Source organism: Nycticebus coucang, chromosome 2 (genome assembly GCF_027406575.1).
Source record: "Nycticebus coucang isolate mNycCou1 chromosome 2, mNycCou1.pri, whole genome shotgun sequence".
NCBI classification, from domain to species: Eukaryota; Metazoa; Chordata; class Mammalia; order Primates; family Lorisidae; genus Nycticebus; species Nycticebus coucang.
In genome coordinates this window covers 28,865,898-28,886,858 of record NC_069781.1, presented here as the reverse complement: position 1 = coordinate 28,886,858, position 20,961 = coordinate 28,865,898, and the positions used below count along the sequence as shown (strand labels likewise).

General features: G+C 40.0%; 1 protein-coding gene across 2 annotated transcripts in view; it reads right to left on the bottom strand.

Annotated features, from left to right (window-relative positions):
- CTNNAL1 (catenin alpha like 1) overlaps positions 1-20,961 on the bottom strand; it is a 68,155-nt gene that overhangs the window by 44,095 nt on the left and 3,099 nt on the right. For both annotated transcript variants that reach the window (XM_053566363.1, XM_053566373.1), the window contains exons 2-3: positions 8,580-8,769; positions 235-422 (exon numbers count right to left, since the gene is read on the bottom strand). In XM_053566363.1, coding sequence (XP_053422338.1) covers positions 235-422; positions 8,580-8,769 — 378 coding nt within the window. The remainder of the gene's footprint in view (positions 1-234; positions 423-8,579; positions 8,770-20,961) is intronic.

The following is a 20,961-nucleotide window of genomic DNA, read 5'->3' as shown; positions in this document are numbered from 1 at the left end:
AAATAATGATTTTCTGACAAGAAACATTATTTGCATTCACAAGTTTAGGCCCAGTACACACATCATTTAAGAATTACAGGTGTAGAAGAAATATTACTTTTCAACTATAGATAATTAGAGTTATAAACAATTATAACAGACAAGCATTGCCAAACTACCTGCAATTAATATAAAAAACACTTCTGAAGAGAACACTGAAAGGCAAAATTATAGCAACCCCAGAAAGGCAGGTACCTTATTTCTTGAAGTTATTATCTGTTTAATGACTACTCGGTCTGCCAGCAACAACACCTTTGTCACTGAAGAAAGGAGTAATCTTGCAGCCTTTATAACTCCTGTTTTGTCTGTAAAAATTGTGATCTGGCCATCAGATTGGGGATGATTCAAGTTGGTTACATCTGTAAGTGCTGCAATTGTTTCCCCTAATATGAAAGGAGAGAAACAAAGGTTACATTGGCAGAGGACACATTTAAATTAAAATCTAGGCTTTTCGGCTCAGCACCCATAGCACAGTGAGGAGGGCGCTGGCCACATACACCAAAGCTGGCAGGTTCCAGCCCAGCCTGGGCCTGCTAAAAACAATGACAACTACAACAAAAAATAGCCAGGCACTGTGGCAGGTGGCTGCCTGTAGTCCAGTTACTCAGGAGGCTGAGGCAAGGGAATCAATTAAGCCCAAGAGTTTGAGGTTGCTGTGAGCTGTGACACCACAACACTCTATCGAGGGTGACACAGTGAGACTCTGTCCCAAAAAAAAAGAAAAAAAAAATCTAGGCTTTTCTCCAATCTTCGAGGCAATAAGCATGATGGGGAGAAATCTGGCATTGGAGTCTTACTTTAGCAACAAGAAAACAATCTCATCTTGATGATCAGAGGGACTGTCACCTGAAGTTTGCTAATCAAAAGTAATAGCACACTCTTAAAGAACTGGGAAAAAAATTCACCTTCACCCAGTTTCAAAAATATCATCATTGTTGTTTCCAGTGGCACTGTAAACTACACAATCTAAAAGTCTCCTGCTCTACAAGACAGTAAGAGGAGTCCCACGAATCCAGAACCAAAGAGGAACCTAAGAAAAGAGATAACAACCCCATCTACCACTGGGCAAGAGACATGAACAGAGCCTTCTCTGATGAAGACAGATGGATGGCTAACAAACATGTGAAGAAATGCTCATCATCCTCTATCATCAGAGAAATGCAAACCAAAACCACCCTGAGATATCACCTAACCCCAGTGAGAATGGCCAGCATCACAAAGTCTCACGGCTGCAGATGCTGGTGTGAATGTGGAGAGAAGGGAACACTTTTACACTCCTGGTGGAATTGCAAACTAATATAGTCTCTATGGAATGAAGTATGGAGAATCCTCAAAGAACTCAAATTAAATCTCCTGTTTGATCTTACAATCCCTTTACTGGGGATCTATTCAGAAGAAAAAAAAATCATTTTATCATAAGGATATTTGCATGGGATTGTTTACTGCAGCTCAATTTAGAATTGCCAAGATATGGAAACAACCTAAATACCCATCAACTCAAAAATGGATTAACAAAGTGTGAATATTTCTCATCTTTTGTATTAACCTGGATGGAGTCAGAACACGTTCTTCTTAGTAAAGCATCACAAGAATGAAGAAGCAAGAATCCAATGTACTCAACACTAATATGAAGCCAGGAGAAGATCTAATACACACCTACATAGGAGAATAACTCAAATCAATTCAAGGTTGGGGGATAAGGGGTGGGGCAAAAAGGGAGTAAGGAAAGGGGAGGAGGGGAGGATGGGTGTGCTCCCACTTAATATGCACAATGTTAGGGGGTATGGCACAACTCTTGGGGGTGGGATACAATTATTAGAAGGACTGTATCTAAACATTGTAACCTAATACCCTCAAATTAACCTGAAATAAGAATGAAAAACAAACAAAAAAAAAAAAAAAACCAAAGCTGTAAGTAGGAGCCAAGGCTTGGGCTGGGACCGGGTTAGGGGGGAGAAAGGGGTCCTTGCCAATCACAACCTGAAAGGATCTGGTTTTTAGAGACACTCAGGGAGAGAAGGAAGAGAAGGCTTTGGGCCCCTAGGGATGACATCTTCAGTGAAAAGAAGGCCTGGGTGAAGGCAGATAAGGGAAAGGAAACCACAAGCAGTGTGTCAGTCCGTCTAGACTATGAGTGGGAAGGTCAACAAAACCAAAGCCTCCCTCCCAGGAGTTCAAACCGCAGGCTGACCCGCACTCAGTTTGCAATCTGAATGTATGCTTCTTATAATACCCCAGGTAAACCATTCCACCAATGTACTCCCAGGCAACTCTAGGAAACTCCTCCTCTCTGCTGCTATCAAACCTACTGATTCCTCTAGCAGCAAATGACAAGGAGCTCTAAAACGATATAAATGTTTGCCCCTCAAAGGTGAGACCAGACTGCAATATTCTCCACACTGCTTTACTGTTAATGTTAACAAGATTTGAAAAGTCATACACCTTTAAGTAGCTTATATTGTTCAAGATAATTTTTTTTTATCTTTTTTTTTTGCAGTTTTTGGCCAGGGCTGGGTTTGAACCCACCACCTCCGGCATATGGGGCCGGCGCCCTACTCCTTGGAGCCACAGGCACTGCCCTGTTCAAGATAATTTTAAGTCCTGAATAAACCTGTGTGCGTGAGAGATTGATTTTCTCTTAAAAGCCCTCTTGTCAATTCCATTACATATACACACACTAAGGTATCGGCCACAGACTAAGGATCTGACGTGAAAGTATAGGAATCTTAACGGATTGACCACAGGGTACAACATGGTGGGAGCACAAAAAATGAAATGGAAAGGGAAAACTTAAAGCCAGGCTGCTCTTTCAGTTGTGAGTATAAGATAGTAGGAACCTTACTAAGATAGGAGGTAGCCATAGAAAAATAAAGATGATGACTGGGAGATACTGAGGGAAGAAAACAAAAAAAATTACTACCTAGTCAGTGATAAGAAAGAAAGGAAGAAAAAAAATGACTCTGAAATTGGGAAGCTAAGTCACGTAAAGAAAATTCCAGAGGGGGGCGGCGCCTGTGGCTCAAGGAGTAGGGTGTCGGTCCCACATGCCGGAGGTGGCAGGTTCAAACCTAGCCCCGGCCAAAAACCAAAAAAAAAAAAAAAAAAAAAAAAAAAAAAAGAAAATTCCAGAGGGAATAGGAAGGGACACAATAAATTGAGTTGCAGGCATCAGGAGTATGAAATGGCATGGAGTTCACAAGACACAGATTGGAAATGCAGATTTAGACACCACATGTCTATAGTTACAGGGGAATCTTTACCACTAGATGGAGTGTGTTGCATCGGGCCTCTAAGACCATCCCTGCCTACTGTCCTCACCATCTTGTGTTGTCTCCTCCCACATCATACCAGAGTTGGTACGGCAGAAGGGATGGTCCCACTTTCCAGATCAGGTTCTAAAAGACCCAAGCAGCCTTGGTTGCTTATTCTCTCTGCGGAAAGACAGCTGCCACGTCCTAAGCAGCCCATAATACAACAAGGCCTACACAGAGAGGAACTGAGGGCTCCGGCCAACAGCCAGCAAGAAAGTGAGGCCTCCCAACAACCACAGCCAAGCTTTTAGACATCTGAGGCTGGGTCAAATCTTGACTGCAACTTCATGAGAGACACTTGACCTTGAACCACCAAGTCAAACCACTTCCAGTCCTGACCCTAAAACACTGTTTGAAACAATAAATGTTTGTGGTTTTAAAGTTGCTAAGCTTGGGTTAATTTGCTACAGAGCAATAGATAACTAATACAAAGTTATTATGGCAAAATATACAGAGAATGAGAGTGCTCAGAAGCAAAGCTTAATGAACACAGGAAGGGGCAGAAGGAAAAGCAGCGGTTTGCATTCTCAGTGGCAGCCGAAAGGATCCCTGTTCCTCTAGATTTTGTTAACTTTTGCTAAGGTTCTCAGTCACCAAAGATATCACATATGGCATTATTCGACCTTTCAGAAAAGTACATGGGATGGTAACATTTGGTCAGATCAAATCCCCCAACATGGTCAAATTCTTCCTTAATATTATAAAATTGTTCAACATGCAGACTGTTCAGACATCAATTCTGTGAAAAAAATCTCAAAGCTGTCTTATACCTTCACAGTTGTCACTTTTTATTTATTACATGCAATCAATTAGTGTTATGTCTTAATAGGGAAACCCAGAGTCAATCAAACATATTTATTAAGCTTCATATAAAATCTATAAACCTTGGCAAGTAGCCAGGTAAAGAGTAACAAAATGCTGCAAAAGTTCAACACAGGAAAACAAGAATAAAAAATAATTATTATCATGACAACTAATATTTATTGAACACTTATGTGTCAGACACATACCTCCATCATCTCAAACACCCATATAAACACTAACAGTCCCATTTTATAGATGAGAACACTGAGGCTTAAAATATTTTGTTTTTGAGACAGAATCTCACTCTGTTGTCCTGGAGTTGAGCGCCATGGCATCATCACAGCTCACAGCAGCAGCCTCAAATTCCTGGGCTCCAACAATCCTCTTGTCATAGCCTCCCGAGTAGCTGGGACTACTGGTACCTCCCACAATGCCCTGCTAGCTATAGCCCTGGGTAGAGTGCCATTGATTCACAGCTTACAGCAACCTCCAACTCCTGGACTTAAGCAATTCTCTTGCCTCAGCCTCCCAAGTAGGTGGAACTACAGAAGCCTGCCACACCACCCAACTATTTTTTGGTGGTAGTTGTCATTGTTGTTTGGCGGGCCAGGCTGGATTCAAACCCACCACCTCTAGTGTATGTGGCTGGCGCCTTAGCCGCTTGAGCTACAGGTGCCAAGCCTCCTTTTTTTTTCAGTAGAGACAGGGTCTCACTCTTGCTCAGGTTAGTCTCGAACTCTTGAGCTCAGGCAATCTACCCACCTAGGCCTCCCAAAGTGCTAGGATTACAGGTGAGAGTCACCCATGCCCAGCATGCTTGTGGCTCAAAGGAATAGGGCGCTGGCCACATATACCAGAGGTGGTGGGTTCAAACTCAGCCCCAGCCAAAAACTGCAAAAAAAAAAAAAAAAAAAAAAATATATATATATATATATATTTAATAGCTTGCCTAATGTCACAGTACCAGCAAGTGGAAAAGTTGGATTGAAATCCAGGCAGTCTGATGCTAAAACTCTAGTTCTTTATCTCTACTTTATATTATTTAGCTCAAATAAATGCTAACTTGTTCATAGGAGAAAATGATCAGTATATGCTGAGCGAGCTAGAAACATTTTAGGAGTGATTTAATGAAGTCTTAGGTTTGCATGTGTTATTGAGAAAAAAAGTCTCCATTACCATACAACTCCAGAAGGTACCATTCTCATCTTCTTCCCTCAGTGACTAGAAGAAACAGATGGCATGTGAAGCCCATGACACCTGATGGCTTCCAAGAGACTCCATTTATGGAGCTGCCTAGGCTTACAGCACTTGTGTCAGGGTACCAGGTGCTGGTCTCTAACCTTACACAGCACAGTGATGTGTCAGGGTACCATGTGCTGGTCTCTAACCTTACACAGCGGTGATGTGTCAGGGTACCAGGTGCTGGTCTCTAACCTTACATAGCACGGTGATGTGTCAGGGTACCAGGTGCTGGTCTCTAACCTTACACAGCACAGTGATGTGCTATTAAGCTGGTCTTAGGTTGCCTTTTCATTAAAAAACAAACAAACCCTACTCTTACTTTAATAAAGAGTTGTTAGAAGAAATAGTAATATGTGGGTCATTATGAAAGTTTTAAGATACACAGAAATCAAGAAATGTAAAATCTGTATAGATGAAAACAAATGAAGCTCTCCCCCAACAACACAGATAAACCAAGCAAGTTGAAACTTGCACTGCTGAATTAGTAAGGACCCTGTTTTTTTGTTTTTTGTTTTGGTAAGGATCCTGTTGACTATGTTTCTTGGGACGTGAAATAATGGACCATAACACAGTCTGTCTTAAAACTTTCATAGTGGCCCATGTATGAAGAACATCTCTATATTTTCTGTTGAATCGCCCACTGCATTATGTAATGTCTGTTTCACAAGCACCCACACAATAACCATGAAAAAACTCTCTCCTCTTACAAGCTGGCTTGTTTCCTTTCAACAATGAGAATTATATAACCCTTTGTCTCCAACATTTTTGTCTTGCCTTCCAGGATGTACAAAGATAAATCATGCTTAATTAAAATAATAATGTTTCTGGTATATCTGTTTCATCTCCTATTTTAATAGGTTTGTTGAACACGTCTTTTTGTAAGTTCTTCCAACATTTTTCTAAAAGTAGGAAAAATATAAATTATGGATAGAATAAGGACATTCCCCTGCTTCCTACATAAAACCCATTGTCTATCCCAATAAATGGCTAAAAACTCAAGAATCAATCCAGAGTCCGTCCTTTCCTTTCATCAATAACCTTGTTCTAGCTGTTCGATGTCCTTAATGAGTATTTTGTGTGCTCTCTTCTCTAAGCCCTACTACACTGTCTTGGTCTCACTAGTATTACCGAAAAAGCTTCCCTATAAATCTCCGTGCCTCCTGTCTCAACCATTTCTCAACCTGCCCTCATTCATGCATTTCCTCCATACTATCAGAAAAATGTCTAATACAAAACATTAAGTCTTTCATCTAGCTCTAAATTCTTCAATGACTCCCTTTTACCTATAGATTAATATTGGAAGCCATTCACATAACACACAGGACTGTGTATGATCTAGGTAGCCCCTCCATATTTACTGGGTATTAACACAATCACCCTCTTGATAACTCTCCAAAAACAGCTGCTCCTTCCTCGGGGTTGCCCACCTCTGTACCAGCTGTTCAGACCTGAAACCCTGGAGTTACTCATGACTCTTGTCACATCCCACACTCAAACCACGAGCAAATCATATCAGCTCTAGCTTAACAACATAACCAAATGCAACCAGCTTTCAACACCTCAAATACCATCACCTAGTGTAGGTCACCACCATCTGTGACCTGGCCCACTGCAATAGCCTCCTAATCAGTTTCTCTGGCTCTACCATCACACTCCATAAAATCTAATCTTTACACAGGAGCCACCAGTTATCCCTTTAAAATAAAAATGAGATCACATCACTGCCTGACACAAAACCTCCCTCTGGCCACCCTCCACCCATTACATTTAGAACATTGTCCAAAGTTCTTGTCACTGCCTGAAAGGTCACACCTATTCTTGTTCTTCTCCTTGCCAGGAATGCCCTCCCTCAAGGATTCACATAGCCTAGGCCCTCATTTCATTATAGTCTCTGATCCATGTTCCCTCTCTAGAAGCTCTTCCTAGTCCCCTATCCCAGTAGTTCTCAACTGGGGGCGTTTGACCCCGTAAGGGACATTCAACAATGCCTGCGGATATTTCTGGCTGTCACATGGGGAAGAGGGTTATCTACTGGCATCTAGCAGGCAGAAGAGAGGGATACTGATAAACACTCTACAATGCACAGGACAGCCTCCCACAGCCAAGAATTAATGAGCCCAAGATGTCAATAGTGTGTTTAAAACAGCACTTCCACTGGCCTCCTAACTCTCACCCTGCTTTATTTTTTTCTTCATGATAACTATCATCACCTGACATTACACATTTATTCATTTGTTCACAGTCTGTCTCCCTCACTGGAGGGCAAGCTCCATGAGGGAAGACTTCTCACTTATTTATCCATGGATATGTCCCTGCAGCCTAGAAGAATGCCTGGCCTATTGTAAGTACTCAGTAACTATTTATTAAGAGAGTAAATGGATAAATGATACTTCAACAAGCTGAACTATTTGTAGTTCTCAAAGTCTTCTGTGCTACCAGGTATAAAGAGTTGTCAAACATCACGAAGTCTGGGCTTGGTGCCCGTAGCACAGTGGTTATGGCACCAGCCACATACATAAGGCTGTCGGGTTTGAGCCCGGCCCAGGACTGCTAAACAACGACAACTGCAACCAAAAAATAGCCAGGCATTGTGGCGGGCACCTGTAGTCCCAGCTACTTGGGAGGCTGAGGCGAAAGAATTCTTAAGCCCAAGAGTTTAAGGTTGCTGTGAGCTGTGACGCCATAGTACTCCATGGAGTGCAACACAGTGAGACTCTGTCTCAAAAAAAAAAAAATCATAAAGTCTGAAGTTACTGCACTTTGTTTACTGTAGAGAAATGATGCATCCTAATGTTGATTTATACTTGCTACTTGGTGGAAACTAAACTGATAGGCTCCTGGAGAGCAGAGTCCATGCATCACACTTCTCTGTATGTCTCACATTTCACTGGGTGATGGCAGGTCACTACTCTCACCAGTTTGTCTTCCATAAAACCAGTCCCTAGTGCCAAAAAGGTTGGGGACCACTGCTTAATATATTTACGCATTAATAGTTTGGAATTTCAGAGTCCTGCATTTCAGATTTAGGACTTGAGCCAAGAAAAGTTAATCCAGGCCAGCAATGTCTTAGGCATCCATAATTGTAGAGCTACACATCTTTACTCAAAATAAGACAGTAATTTGTCATCATATCCAAAGCAATAAAACTGGTAGGAATAGCCTTCAAAATCAATATCCACATACCTGCTTGTTTGGCTTCAATACAGGCAATATTTATTTCTTCCTTCAAATCCCAGTTTTCATTGGCTATGGCTTCCCCTACTTTAACAAATCTTCCAACTGCCAAGTTGACGGCTTGTCCTACACGCTGAATTGCTTGCAGAGTTTTGTCAGACTTTTTGGTATTATCTTTATGATTAATAAGTGTGGTGATCTAAAAATAAAAACAAGAGCAATTTGCTTACATTTTACTTTAATACCTTTTTATTTCAATCTATAGCACAAAGACCAAGAAAATTAAGCCCAGCACACTGAACTAGCTCAATAGACTAAATCAATAGTTTCAGATAATTCAATACAGAAACAACCAGCAAAATATCCTGCACCATTCCTCAGGACAATGTTCCCGTTAATTACAACTCCAAGTTCACTGAGGACAGTTAACTGGGGCATACACAGCTCCAGAGGCCCACCAGATCTTTCAATAAATCTTAAAAACAGAAGAAAAGTAGGAGAGGATAGACCATTACATTCACAGAACCCATAAAAAAACCAAAGTATGGTCCAGTTTCCTCTACTATGAATTGAGGGGCTGTTGAGAGTAGAGATAGCATCTTCTTCCCCTTGTGTTCCACTCCACGGCCTACTGTGGAGCCTACAAAATAATATAGCTGTGCCACACAAATTTACTAAGTTAATTAGATACTCTAGAACAACCACTGTGATCTGTGGTTTATACTTTGTTAAATATGGTTGAACTAGACAAAAATTAAACTAAACTTCAAAAGTTTTAACACTTGGTTCCATGCCCTGAAATAAAGTTAGCTCATTGAAACAAACATAAAACTCCAAGCTATCTTAAGAAACTAGTACATGAACAATGCTGACATGTAAAATATTTATTAAAGAACATGGCCTAAAAAACATAGACTCCAAGCAGTACAGGTATGCTGAGTATAACTTTCAAATAATTTATACAGAATATTTACAACCCAAAGAACACAGGGTTTTATGAGAAGAGGAAGGGAATGACTTTTATTCTTCATGCAACTACTATGTACCAAGCACTTTCTATCTGTGGTCCCCAACCCCAGGCTGCAGACCAGTACCAGTCTGAGGCCTGTTGGCAGGAGGTGAGTAGTGGGCAAGCCAGCAAAGTCTCATCTTTATCTGCAGCTCTCCCCATTGTTCGCATCACCGCCTGAGCTCCACCTCCAGTCAGATCAGCCGCAACATTAGATTCTCATAGGAGCGTGAACCCTACTGTAAACTGGGCATGTGAGGGATCTAGGTCATGCTCTCCTTATGAGAATCTGATGCCTCATGATCTGAGGTAGAAATGTAATGTGATTGAATCATCCCCAAACCATCCTCCTTTCCCTGGTCCATGAAAAACAGTCTTCCACGAAACCAGTCCCTAGTGCCAAGAAGGTTGCTGACCACTGCTTTCTATGTTTAGGCATTAATAGTTTGAAATTAATCAAAAGGCCTCAGTTTGAGTCTTGCCTCGGCCATTACCAACTAAGTGATCTAGAGAAATTTATTTAATCTCTCTAAACTTACTCATCTACAATATTGCTTTTCATCAAAAGATTTTTTCATCAAATTTTGAATATCTACAAGATGCTAGGTCCTAAAGAAACATCAGCAAACAAGACTAACACACTCCTCTCCCCTGTAGGTTTATGTATGGTAAAAGAGCAATAAGTCAGTCACATAAAATATATTGGTTATACACTGTCATAAAACTCTAGACAAGAACAAGAAAGAAAAAGCCTACACTCTCACGGAGCTTACATTTGAGTTAAGGAGGGGGAGAAACACCCAATAATCAATCACATGTCCTCACATGGCTCTCACAAGCCTTTTTATAAGCCCCTACAGGGTAAATGAAACAAAATCTTTAATGTAAATGCAATGCAAAATGTTAAAATAGGATAATGCAATACCAAGTGTAGCTATCTGAAATTGGATAGTCTTCCATTCATGAGGAAATCATTCTTACGCCGAGATCTAAATGACAGCAAGGAGCCAGGCTGGCAAAGATCAGGGGATGAAGAGCATTCTAGAGAGAAGAAACAGTTGGTTTAAAAACAAACCAAAAAGCCCTTAGGGATAAGCGTGGTCTGTTTAAGGAATAAATAAGTCCAGAAAGGGTTAAAGCACAGTGGACAAGAGAAGTGTCAAACCACCATCTGAGAGATGGGATGGGCCAGGGCCAGCCAAGGTTGTGCATTAGATTAAAGAATGTTATTCTGTGTTTTACAGAAAGCCACAGAAGGGTTTTTAAGCAGGAAAGTGATACAATCTCTACAATGGTTTTAAAATGTGTCCAAATATTGTTTTGTACTTCTCCCTTGGGGGTGGTGGTGAAGGGACTCATTTCTCTCCCCTAGAGAGTGAGCTGGACTTGGAGACTCACTTCGAATAAAGAGAAAAAAGTGAAAGTAATGGAGTGCTTTCCAGAAGAGATGATTGAACACACTGGGACTGCCATCTCGCTCACTCTCTCTCAGGGTCAGTCACAGAGGACACTCAAACAACCCTCTGGAGAGCCCCATTCTAGAATTCTTGACCCACAGAAACCATAAGATAAATTTTTTTAAGGCACTAAATTTGGGGTTATTTTTATTCATAAGCAATAGATAATTAATACAGATTATGGTACCTAGATATGGGGTGATGCTGTAACTAAACCTAAAATGTAGGAGTAGCTTTGGAATCAGGCAGTGGATGTTGAACAAACTTTGAGGAGTAACAGTTGGAAGTAGCAAAGAGACTGGAGAAGCATCAAGACCTTCGAAGAAGTGGTCTTAGTCAGTTTGGGCTGCTGTAACAAAATACCTCAGACTGGGAAATTCAGAAACAACAGAACTTTATAGCTTACAGATCTGGAAGCCAGGGAGTCTAAGATGCAGGCACTGCTGAGTTTGATATCTGCTTAGGGCCTATTCCTCATGGATGGCCTGCTATGTCCTCACATGGCTCTCACAAGCCTCTTTCATAAGCCCCTTTTATAAGCCCCACTCACAAGGGCTCCCTCATGACCTGATCACTCCCAACGGCCTCTTAATTACCCTCCTTGTGGGGGTTAAGTTCCAACACATGGACTTTGGAAGGACAACAGCATTCAGGTCATCGTAGAAGCTATGGATCCAAGTTTAAAGCAAACTAAGAAACATCACATTAGAAACTGGAGAAAAGTGGCATCCTTGTTACATAGTGACAAAAGCCACCTTCATTAATAAGGAAAGGAGAAAATGTATCTAAGGAACCAGGAGAAGCAGATTTCAAGGCAGATTTAGAAGGTACTACCTGGTTTCTTCTTGCTGCTCCTGGTAAAATGTGAGAGAAGAGGGAGAAGTTAAAGGAGACTCTATTAAACAAAATAAGCCCAAACTTGCTGGTTTGGAAAATCCCCTGTTCAGATGGCACATCATGCTAAAACTAAGATAGCTTCTAAGCAAGAATAAAATCCAGGGCACTGTCAAGAAGGGACAGTGCAAAAAAGAAGACAAGGGTGTGACCTTAAAATCTTATGTTCACATCTCTGAAAGATCCTTCAGTCAATTGTTGAGTTGAAGAACACATCTCCTAAGAAGTTTAAAGGGGTCTAGATCCCTCAGCAGGCCGAGGCGAAGCCCAAGTTAAAACAAAACATATCTCAAAGAAATGCATAAGAGACCAACAAAATTTTTAAGATAACCATGTCAATAGAAACACCACCAGCTGGGACAGAGACAGATCAACACAAAATGAAAGGGAATTCCCATAGGCAGAGAACAGGCTAAGAAATCTATGAAGCTGCAAACATGAGCTACACCTTTCCTGAAACTCAGAGGCCAGTGCCAGGAGGCACGAAGAAGTATTCCCAAGACTTACTCAAAGAACTGGCAAACTTTGCCCAGGAGGACTTCAGAATGCTATAAACCAGTGACTCTTATTTTTCCCGTTTTGAACAGAAATATATAGCAGTTATGTTACACTTCCTATTTTCCTGTTTTTAAACAAAAGGATCTATAGTGGTTATTCTATAGCTGAAAGGAGGTACACCTGAAGAACTACTACATATACGAAGCTTCATCTGAACCAGATTTAGACCCCAGTTGATTTTTGTCACTTTTGGAAGAGTTGAGGTTGGAGACGTTGCTGCAGGTACAAAGAATTGACCACAGGTTGAATGAAGCATGGCAGTTCTAAAGTATATCCACAAATTCTATGCTTTTCCTCACTTTAAGGAGTCTCTCCTCCTTGAGTGCAAGCTGAACTTAGTCACTGATTTCTAACAGGATAAAGCAGAAGTGACAGTATGATATTTTTGAGGACAAGTCATAAAGTCACTGAAGTTTCCACCTTTCTTTCTAAGACCATCCACTCTGGGAAGCCAGTTCTCACTTCATATATACCTGACGAGCCCAATGGAAAGGCCCAAGTGATAAAAAACTGAAGCTTCTGACCAACAGCAAGGAAGATGCTGAGGGCTGCTGCCAGCAGACAGGAGAGATCAGAAGACCCAAGTAAGCTACTCCCAGATTCCTAACTCACAGAAGCTCAGATAATAAATGTTGTTTTAAACCATTATGTTTTGGGATGATTTGTTGTGTAGCAGTAAAAAACTGATGTAATCTCAAATGCCATATTTTTCAAACGGAAAAAAAAAGTATCCCATGTACTCAATACTATTATAACACCAATATATAATCACCTACACATTCATACGAATGATAAAACACAACTATAGTCCAGAAAGAAAGAAGAGGAGGGGGGGAGGGGAGGGAGAAGGGTTGGAGGAGGGAGGGTATTTGATGGGACCTCACCTATTGTGCACAATGCAAGGGTACATTTCAAATCTATTAAGAGTAGAGTATAAATGTCTGACCACAATAAGTGAGGTGATGGTTATGTTAATCCATTTAATGTGAGCATTTCACATTGTATATCAAATTAGCACATTGTACCCAGTAAATGTGCACAGTTATGATTTAATTTAAAAATGCCATATTTTCTAAAAGAAACTTCTAGCTACTGGGGGAAGAACAGATTGCTAGAGTGATAAAAGTAGAAGCAGAGAGACCACTTAGGAAGCTATTGCAATAATGAGGCAAAAGATGATGTTGGTTTGAAATAAGGTGGCAGGGCGCCGGTCCCATATGCCGGAGGTGGCGGGTTCAAATCCAGCCCTGGCCAAAAAAAAAAAAAAAGGTGGCAATATAATAGTAAAAATGGAGAGAAGGGGGAATGGACAAACTGGGGAATGTCTTGAACATGACTTGCTTGATGGATAAGATCAGCAACGTCAAAAAAAACCTCTAAATTTGTGGTATGAGAAAGAAATGGACAGGTGTAACACTGACATCTCTATGTGGCAGGAACGTAAAAGTGGTTTACATAAATAACGTAATTTAATCCTCATAATAACTTCGGACATAGGGACTACTTAGTCCCTTTTTTGCAGATAAGGAAATTGATATTAAAAGATGCTTATTTAAGGTGTAGTAGGCTAATAAGTGGTGTAGTCAGGATTCAGAATCAGACAATTTGACTCCAAAGACCATATTCTTTTTTTTTTTTTTGAGACAGAGCCTCAAGCTGTCACCCTGGGTAGAGTGCGGTGGCATCACAACTCACAGCAACCTCCAACTTCGGGGCTCAAGCGATTCTCCTGCCTCCACCTCCCAAGTAGCTGGGACTACAGGCGCCTGCCACAATGCCCGACTAGTTTTTGGTTGCAGCCGTCATTGTTGTTTGGCGAGCCCAGGCTGGATTCAAACCTGCCAGCTCAGGTATATGTGGCTGACGCCTTAGCTGCTTGAGCCACAGGCACCAAGCCAAAGACCATATTCTTAAAATACTACCCTGTAATGTCACACAACAACCCAAGGAAATAGATATTATTACCATTTTACAAATGAGGAAATTGGACATGAAGAGTGGATTAAGATTTAAATTGTATATTCTGACTGCAAAGTGTAGCCTCTTAACCACTTGACCAGACTGCCTTCTCTGCCTCATAACGTTAATAAGATTTAATGAAATGATGGAAGTACTGTGTTTAACCTAGTACTCAGCCTGTGGTAAGCATTCACAGGTATATTATAATTAGCTCTCTCATTTCTCTTATTTAATCCTTAGTTATTATGAAAGATAAGAAAACTGAGACTGTGTAAAATTACTTACTTGTCTCACACAGCTAATAAGTGGCTTAGTTTAGAATTTTCATCCACCTTTATTTGACACCAAAGCCCAACCAGCGCTCTTTCCTTTACTGAAGGTTTTCAATCTTTATTATCTTTCTTAGAAGAGGACAGAACTCTTTCCTTAAAGGGGCTTTCTAAAAGCCCATTATGTAGTCCTATCAAAGAGTTGCTGTAGTTGAAATTTAAGAATAACTGTAGGTTATGGGACTGGGAGGCAGGGAACAAATATGAATTCCATTAGCACCAGCTCAGTCCTTCTCTACACCTGATAGAGAATAGGAATTCTCTGATAGGAATTCTCAGTATCACGTGGAAAACAGAGAGCTTGATCACCATCAACTATTCTAAGCCACCATCTTGGAAGAGATTCTGGAGTGAAAAAGAAGTTAAGTTTTTGTTGTAAGTTGAATTATTGTGTCTCTCTGCAAAATTCATGTATTGAAATCCTAACACCCAATAATAATAGATTAAGAGGTAGGGCCTTTGGGAAGTGATTAGGTCCCGAGAGAAGAGCTTTCATGAATGAGATTAGCAGCCCCCACCCCTTTTTTTTGAGACAGTCTCAAGCTGTCACCCTAGGTACAGTGCCGTATGGCCACAACTCACAGCAACCTCCAACTCCTGGGCTTACGCGATTCTCCTGCCTCAGCTTCTCAAGCAGCTGGGACTACAGGTACCTACCACAATGCCTAGCTATTTTGTTTTTGTTGTTGCAGTTGTCATTGCTGTTTAGCTGGCTGGGCCAGGTTCTAACCCACCAGCCTTGGTGTATGTATGTGGCCAGCACCCTAACCACTGAGCTACGGGCATCGCCTGGATCAGCACCCTTTAAAAGAGGCTCTTCCCACCACGTGAGGACAATGAGAAGGCAGCCACCTATGAACCAGGAAGTGGACCCTCACTAGACACAAAATCTCTTGGCACTCGATCTTGGACTACCCAGGCCCCAGAACTGTAAGGAACAAACTTCTGTTGTTTAAGCTACCTAGTCTATGATACAGCAGCCAGAATAGACTAAGACAATTGTGTTCGTGAAGTGTTTTATGTATAGAAAGTTTTACATTTTCAATTATAAAGAAAAGATCCTGCAATTAGACTAAAACACCAGCCCTTGTTCAGTTCCAAAACACACACTTGGCTTTCATACAATCATCCTCCCCAGTGCATAATTAGGTGTGGCTGCCTTCCTCTTACTGAAAAGCAGTCTGGAAATTATTCAATCCCAATACAGGTATGCTTCTAAAATTTTCATTTAGAGGAGCTAAGCCAATTCATAAATTCCTTATTAAAAGGTCTACTGGTGTCCTCAAATTATTTTCAAGTGTTTTAAAAGGGAGGTTCAAAAGTTATACATGTTAATTGTTTAAAAAAAGAAAGAAAAGAAAAGGGAATTATAGGAAAGCCTCAAGAAATAAAAATCACCCATATCTGGGAGGCCAAGGCAGGTGGATTGCTTGAGCTCATGACCAGCCTGAGCAAGAGCAAGACCCTGTCTCAAAAAATAGCCAGTGTTGTGGCAGGCACCTGAGTCCCAGCTACTTGAAAGGCTGAGACAAGAGGATCACTCAAGCCCAAGAGTTTGAGGTTGCTGTGAGCTGTGACACGATGGCACTCTACCAAGGGCAACAAAGTGAGGTGCTATCTCAAAAGAAAAAAAAAAAAATCACCCATAATCTCACCTACTCTGTGCATATTTTGACATAATTCTTTCCATTCTTGTTTTATACATATGTATATTTAGAAACAGTTTTACACAATTGAGATTAAACTTCAACTTCCTTTTTGTGCAAAAAATAAGACTAGCCAACATTTATTAAAGACAATAACACCAGGCACTAGCCTATATGTTTTACATATATTAGTTATCAATTCATTTAATGCTTACATCTCTAGTATCTAAGAGGTACATGCTATTATTATCCTCATTTAAAAGCTAAAGAACCAAGGTCACAAAGCCAGAAAACTGCCTACACTCTCAGTCATTAAACTGCCTCTCTTACCTCCCAGGATTATGTTAAGGTCAAGGGAAAGATAGCTAGTAAGAGTTCTTTGTAAATTATAATGTGTCAAATAAAATTTTAGCTATTACTCTGCAAAAATAGGAGGCATGTTAACTAAAGTGTCACAACCTGGAATTGCCTTGACCTCAGAGTCTAGAGAACACCCAAGTGAACCAGAAAAGAGGATGAAGAAGGCATCCGGTGGGGAAGAAAGAGGGTCTGGTGTACTGAAGAACTCTGCATGGAATAAAACAAGAAGAACTAGGGCTTGTTTGATACCTCTAAACAAAGGGGGTCAAGAAGTACAAATCACCAATAAAGTATGTCCTAGCAGTTAAAATCATGGACTCCAACATCTCTCTGCCTGGGTTTGAATGCTGGCTGTGCCATGTGACCACATGGCCAGCCTACCGAACCTTCCTGTGACTCCTATCCTCATCTGTGAAAACAGGGATAATAATGGTACCTATGTCATCAGGGTGGGGAAGAAATAAATTAGTAAATGTAAAGTATTCAGAATAATGACTGGTATATGAGAGCACTGTGTAATTGTTAGATATTATTACACTGGTTAGATTTCTAGAATCTCTGTTCTTTCCTCATGATTGCCATATTGTTCTTATTTTTTTAGAATAAATGACAGTACATAGTTTTCCCTTGATTGAAAGACTTTCTTAGTTTACTTACTTATTTTGTAGGGAAGTAGGAAAGCAAGTGAACTCTGGGAGGCCAAGGCAGGTGGATTGCCTGAGCTCAAGATTCGAGAGCAACCTGAGATAGAGTGAGACTCCATCTCTAAAAATAGGTGGGTGCCTACAGTCCCAGCTACTCGGGAGGTTGGGGCAAGAGAATCGCTTGAGCCCAAGAGTTTGAGATTGCTATGAGCTATGCTGCCATAGCACTCTACCAAGGGCAACAAAATGAGACTCAGTTAAAAAAAAAAAAAGAGAGAGAGCAAGTGAAAAGAGCTAGGAGAAAAAAAAAAAAAAAAGTAGTGGCAACCCAGAAAAAGAGCAAGGCTAAATTCCCAAGGATTAGAATAATCTAGGAGCCATCCTGGGACACAGAAGTTTACCTCTGGGCTTAACTCATTAGTTATATATAATTCTCAGAATTATAAGAATTTAAATATTATATAAACAGCTACAGAAAACAAATAAAAATAAACACATCAATCATAGGAGTGTTTTCAAGAAGGCAGAAAGAAAGCACTTCCACTTACTTTACAAAGCATTTCATCTGAATTTTGTTTAATCTTTAAATTTAAAAACACCTATGCAAATCAGCAAAAAGCAGAAAGGGTCTCTTATCCATTCTTCATCTCTAACTTACTGAAACAAGGAGCTTCCAGGACAATGCAGAGAAAAATGGAAAAATGAGGTGCACTACCTTAGAAATTTAAAGGGTCTGTACAATGGACAATGAAGGAAATCTATTATAGACAGGAAAAGACCAGTGGGCAGTAGAATAACATTCCACTCGGGGGTGGAGCTCTGTGGCAGATAGCCTTCTTCCTGTCCTTGGATAAAAGCGTTTTAAGATTGGGAGTGAGAGTTCTGACAGGAAAAATAAAGTCATTACTAGAGGAGGTAGGGAGTTGTTCTGCAGAAAATACATTTGGTTCTCAGCCCATGGCTTTTCAAAAATTGTTTGAATTATAAAATACACAACATGTAACATATAACGTACCCACTACTAAGCCTAAGAGAACAATTGCCAGTATCTCTGGCAGTCCATGTACCCTGCTGGCTCCTCTCTGTCCATATTCACCTCCCTACCTCTTTTCAGAAAAAGCCAATGTCCTGATCTTGGGTTCATCACTCCCTTATTATAACTTCTGCACATACAATATAGCTCTGAATGATATTTGGTTTAGTTTTGCCTGATCTTGAACCTTTTTTCCCCCTCAACATTACACTTTCATTACACTTTCTATACTGATAATTATAGCCATGATTCATTCATTTCAGAAATACACAGTATCTCTTCGTATAAACACACCACAATTTATTTAAACATCATACTGTTAAAAGACAGTTGAGGAAGCTCTGCACCTGTAGCTCAGTGAGTAGGGTGCCAGCCATATACACTAAAAGCTGGTGGATTCAAGCCTGGCCGGGCTTGCTAAACAACGACAACTGCAACCAAAAAATAGCCACCCAGTGTAGTGGGCGCCTGTAGTCCCAGCTACTTGGGAGGCTGAGGCAAGAGAATCACTTAAGCCCAAGAGTTTGAGGTTGCTGTGAGCTGTGACACCACAGCACTCTACCAAGGGTGACATAGTGAGACTCTGTCTTTAAAAAAAAAAAAAAAAAGACATTTGAGGAGGAAGGTGAAACACATGGGTAGTTTCTAACCTGGGACCAGCAGAAGTAAAAATGCTATCCACATTCCACGCATTTCTCTCCTACGTGTGCAGCAGGGATTTCTCTATTGGTATAGACTAAGAGTGGACTTCTTGGGCGGTAGGTAATACCTACCTTCAATTTTAATAGATTAAACTAAACTATTTTCCAAAATGGTTGTACCATTGATATTCCCACCATCTCCACGTTCCTCATCAACACTTCTTCTCATGCTTTTTGCCTGTATTTTGTTGATTTCTAATGAAGCTGAACATCTTTTCACATACTTTTTAGTCTTTTGTTTCCTTTTCTAAGAGATGACTATTTTCTTTTTAACCAATTTTTAATGGCTAATCTTTTCATTTTTCATTTATTGGAGTCCTTTATTCATTCATACTCTATAAGAATCATTTGTTGGTTATTTCTGTTGCAATCATATTCTCCCACTTCATGGCTTATCTTTACACTTACCTTTGATTTGATACCTTTTGAGAAACAGAGGTTCTTCATTTTAATCAAGTCAAATTTACCAATCTTTCCTTAGAGTTTGTACTTTTGGTGTATTAGAAAAGCCTTTCCAACATGAAATGGTGAGGATTTGCCCTATCTTTCTTTCCTAAAAGTGTCATAAGTTTTTCTTTTTATATTGATGTCCTTGAGGCTTAATCCTACTGAAATTCTTAACACCAGACAGAAATCCAATTTCATGTCTTTCTATTTAAATAACCAATTGTCCAAGCCTCATATTATTAGATGTTTTTCCTTCCCCACTGACCATCAATGCCAGTTGTCATTTACTGAATTTCTATGTATGTGTGCATCTGTTCCGGGGTTCTCTATTCTGTTTCACCTGTCTATGTTTTCATCCCATTTCTTACACCCAAATTGTCTTAATTACTATAGCTTTATAATAAATCCTGAAACCCAGTAGAACAAGTCCATCACCTTGTTCTTCTCCTGGCCATTCTTGGCTCTTTGTTCTTTCATATAAACACTATAATTATTTTTACCAAATTCTACCTAAATAATCCTGTTGACATTTTCATGGGAATTGTGTTAAATTTGATCAGTAGAGGAAACTGACATGTCATTTCAACCTCGGTATCAACACAGTTCTCTCTCATTTATACTGATCCACTTTGGCTTTTGTAATATTTTTATATTTTTTCAAGGAAGTTTGGCATTTCTTTTGCTATAGATAGATAAATAGACAGAATATAGATAGATTCCTAGGAACTTCATACTTTGCTGTTATTGCTATTATAACTGGGGTTTTTAGGATTACTTTTTCTGTTACTAATGTAGAAAAATGCAATTGACCTTAGTATCCTACATTTCGGGAACTTGCTACATACTCCTTATTTTTATAATTGTAGACTCTTTTTGAGTTTCCCGTGTAGATCATTATATCACAAGGAGACTTTTGATTTTTCCTTTCCTATCTTTTCATCTTTTATTTCTTCTCCTTGCCTTACTGCACTGGCTAGGATTTCCAGTACAGTGTAAAATAGAAGCTATGATAGCAGACATCCTACTCTTATTTCTGCTTTTAAAGCAAATGTTCCTTTTACATTCATTGCTATGAGGTTAACTCTAAATTTTCTGCAGATACTCTACCATATCTAGGCAATTTTTTCTATTACCAGTTTGCTAAGTGCTTTTTAGCATGATTAGAAGCTGAACTTAACTGAATACTGTTTTCTGCATCTATTGTTATGAACATCTATCTTTTCTAATCTGTAAATGTGGAAAACTGTATGCATTTTTCTAATATGAATACAACCTTGCATTCCCAGAATAATGCCACTAACCCACTTTCACTTGAAGAGTTGAAAGCAGTATGGGATCAGAATAGAAACTACTT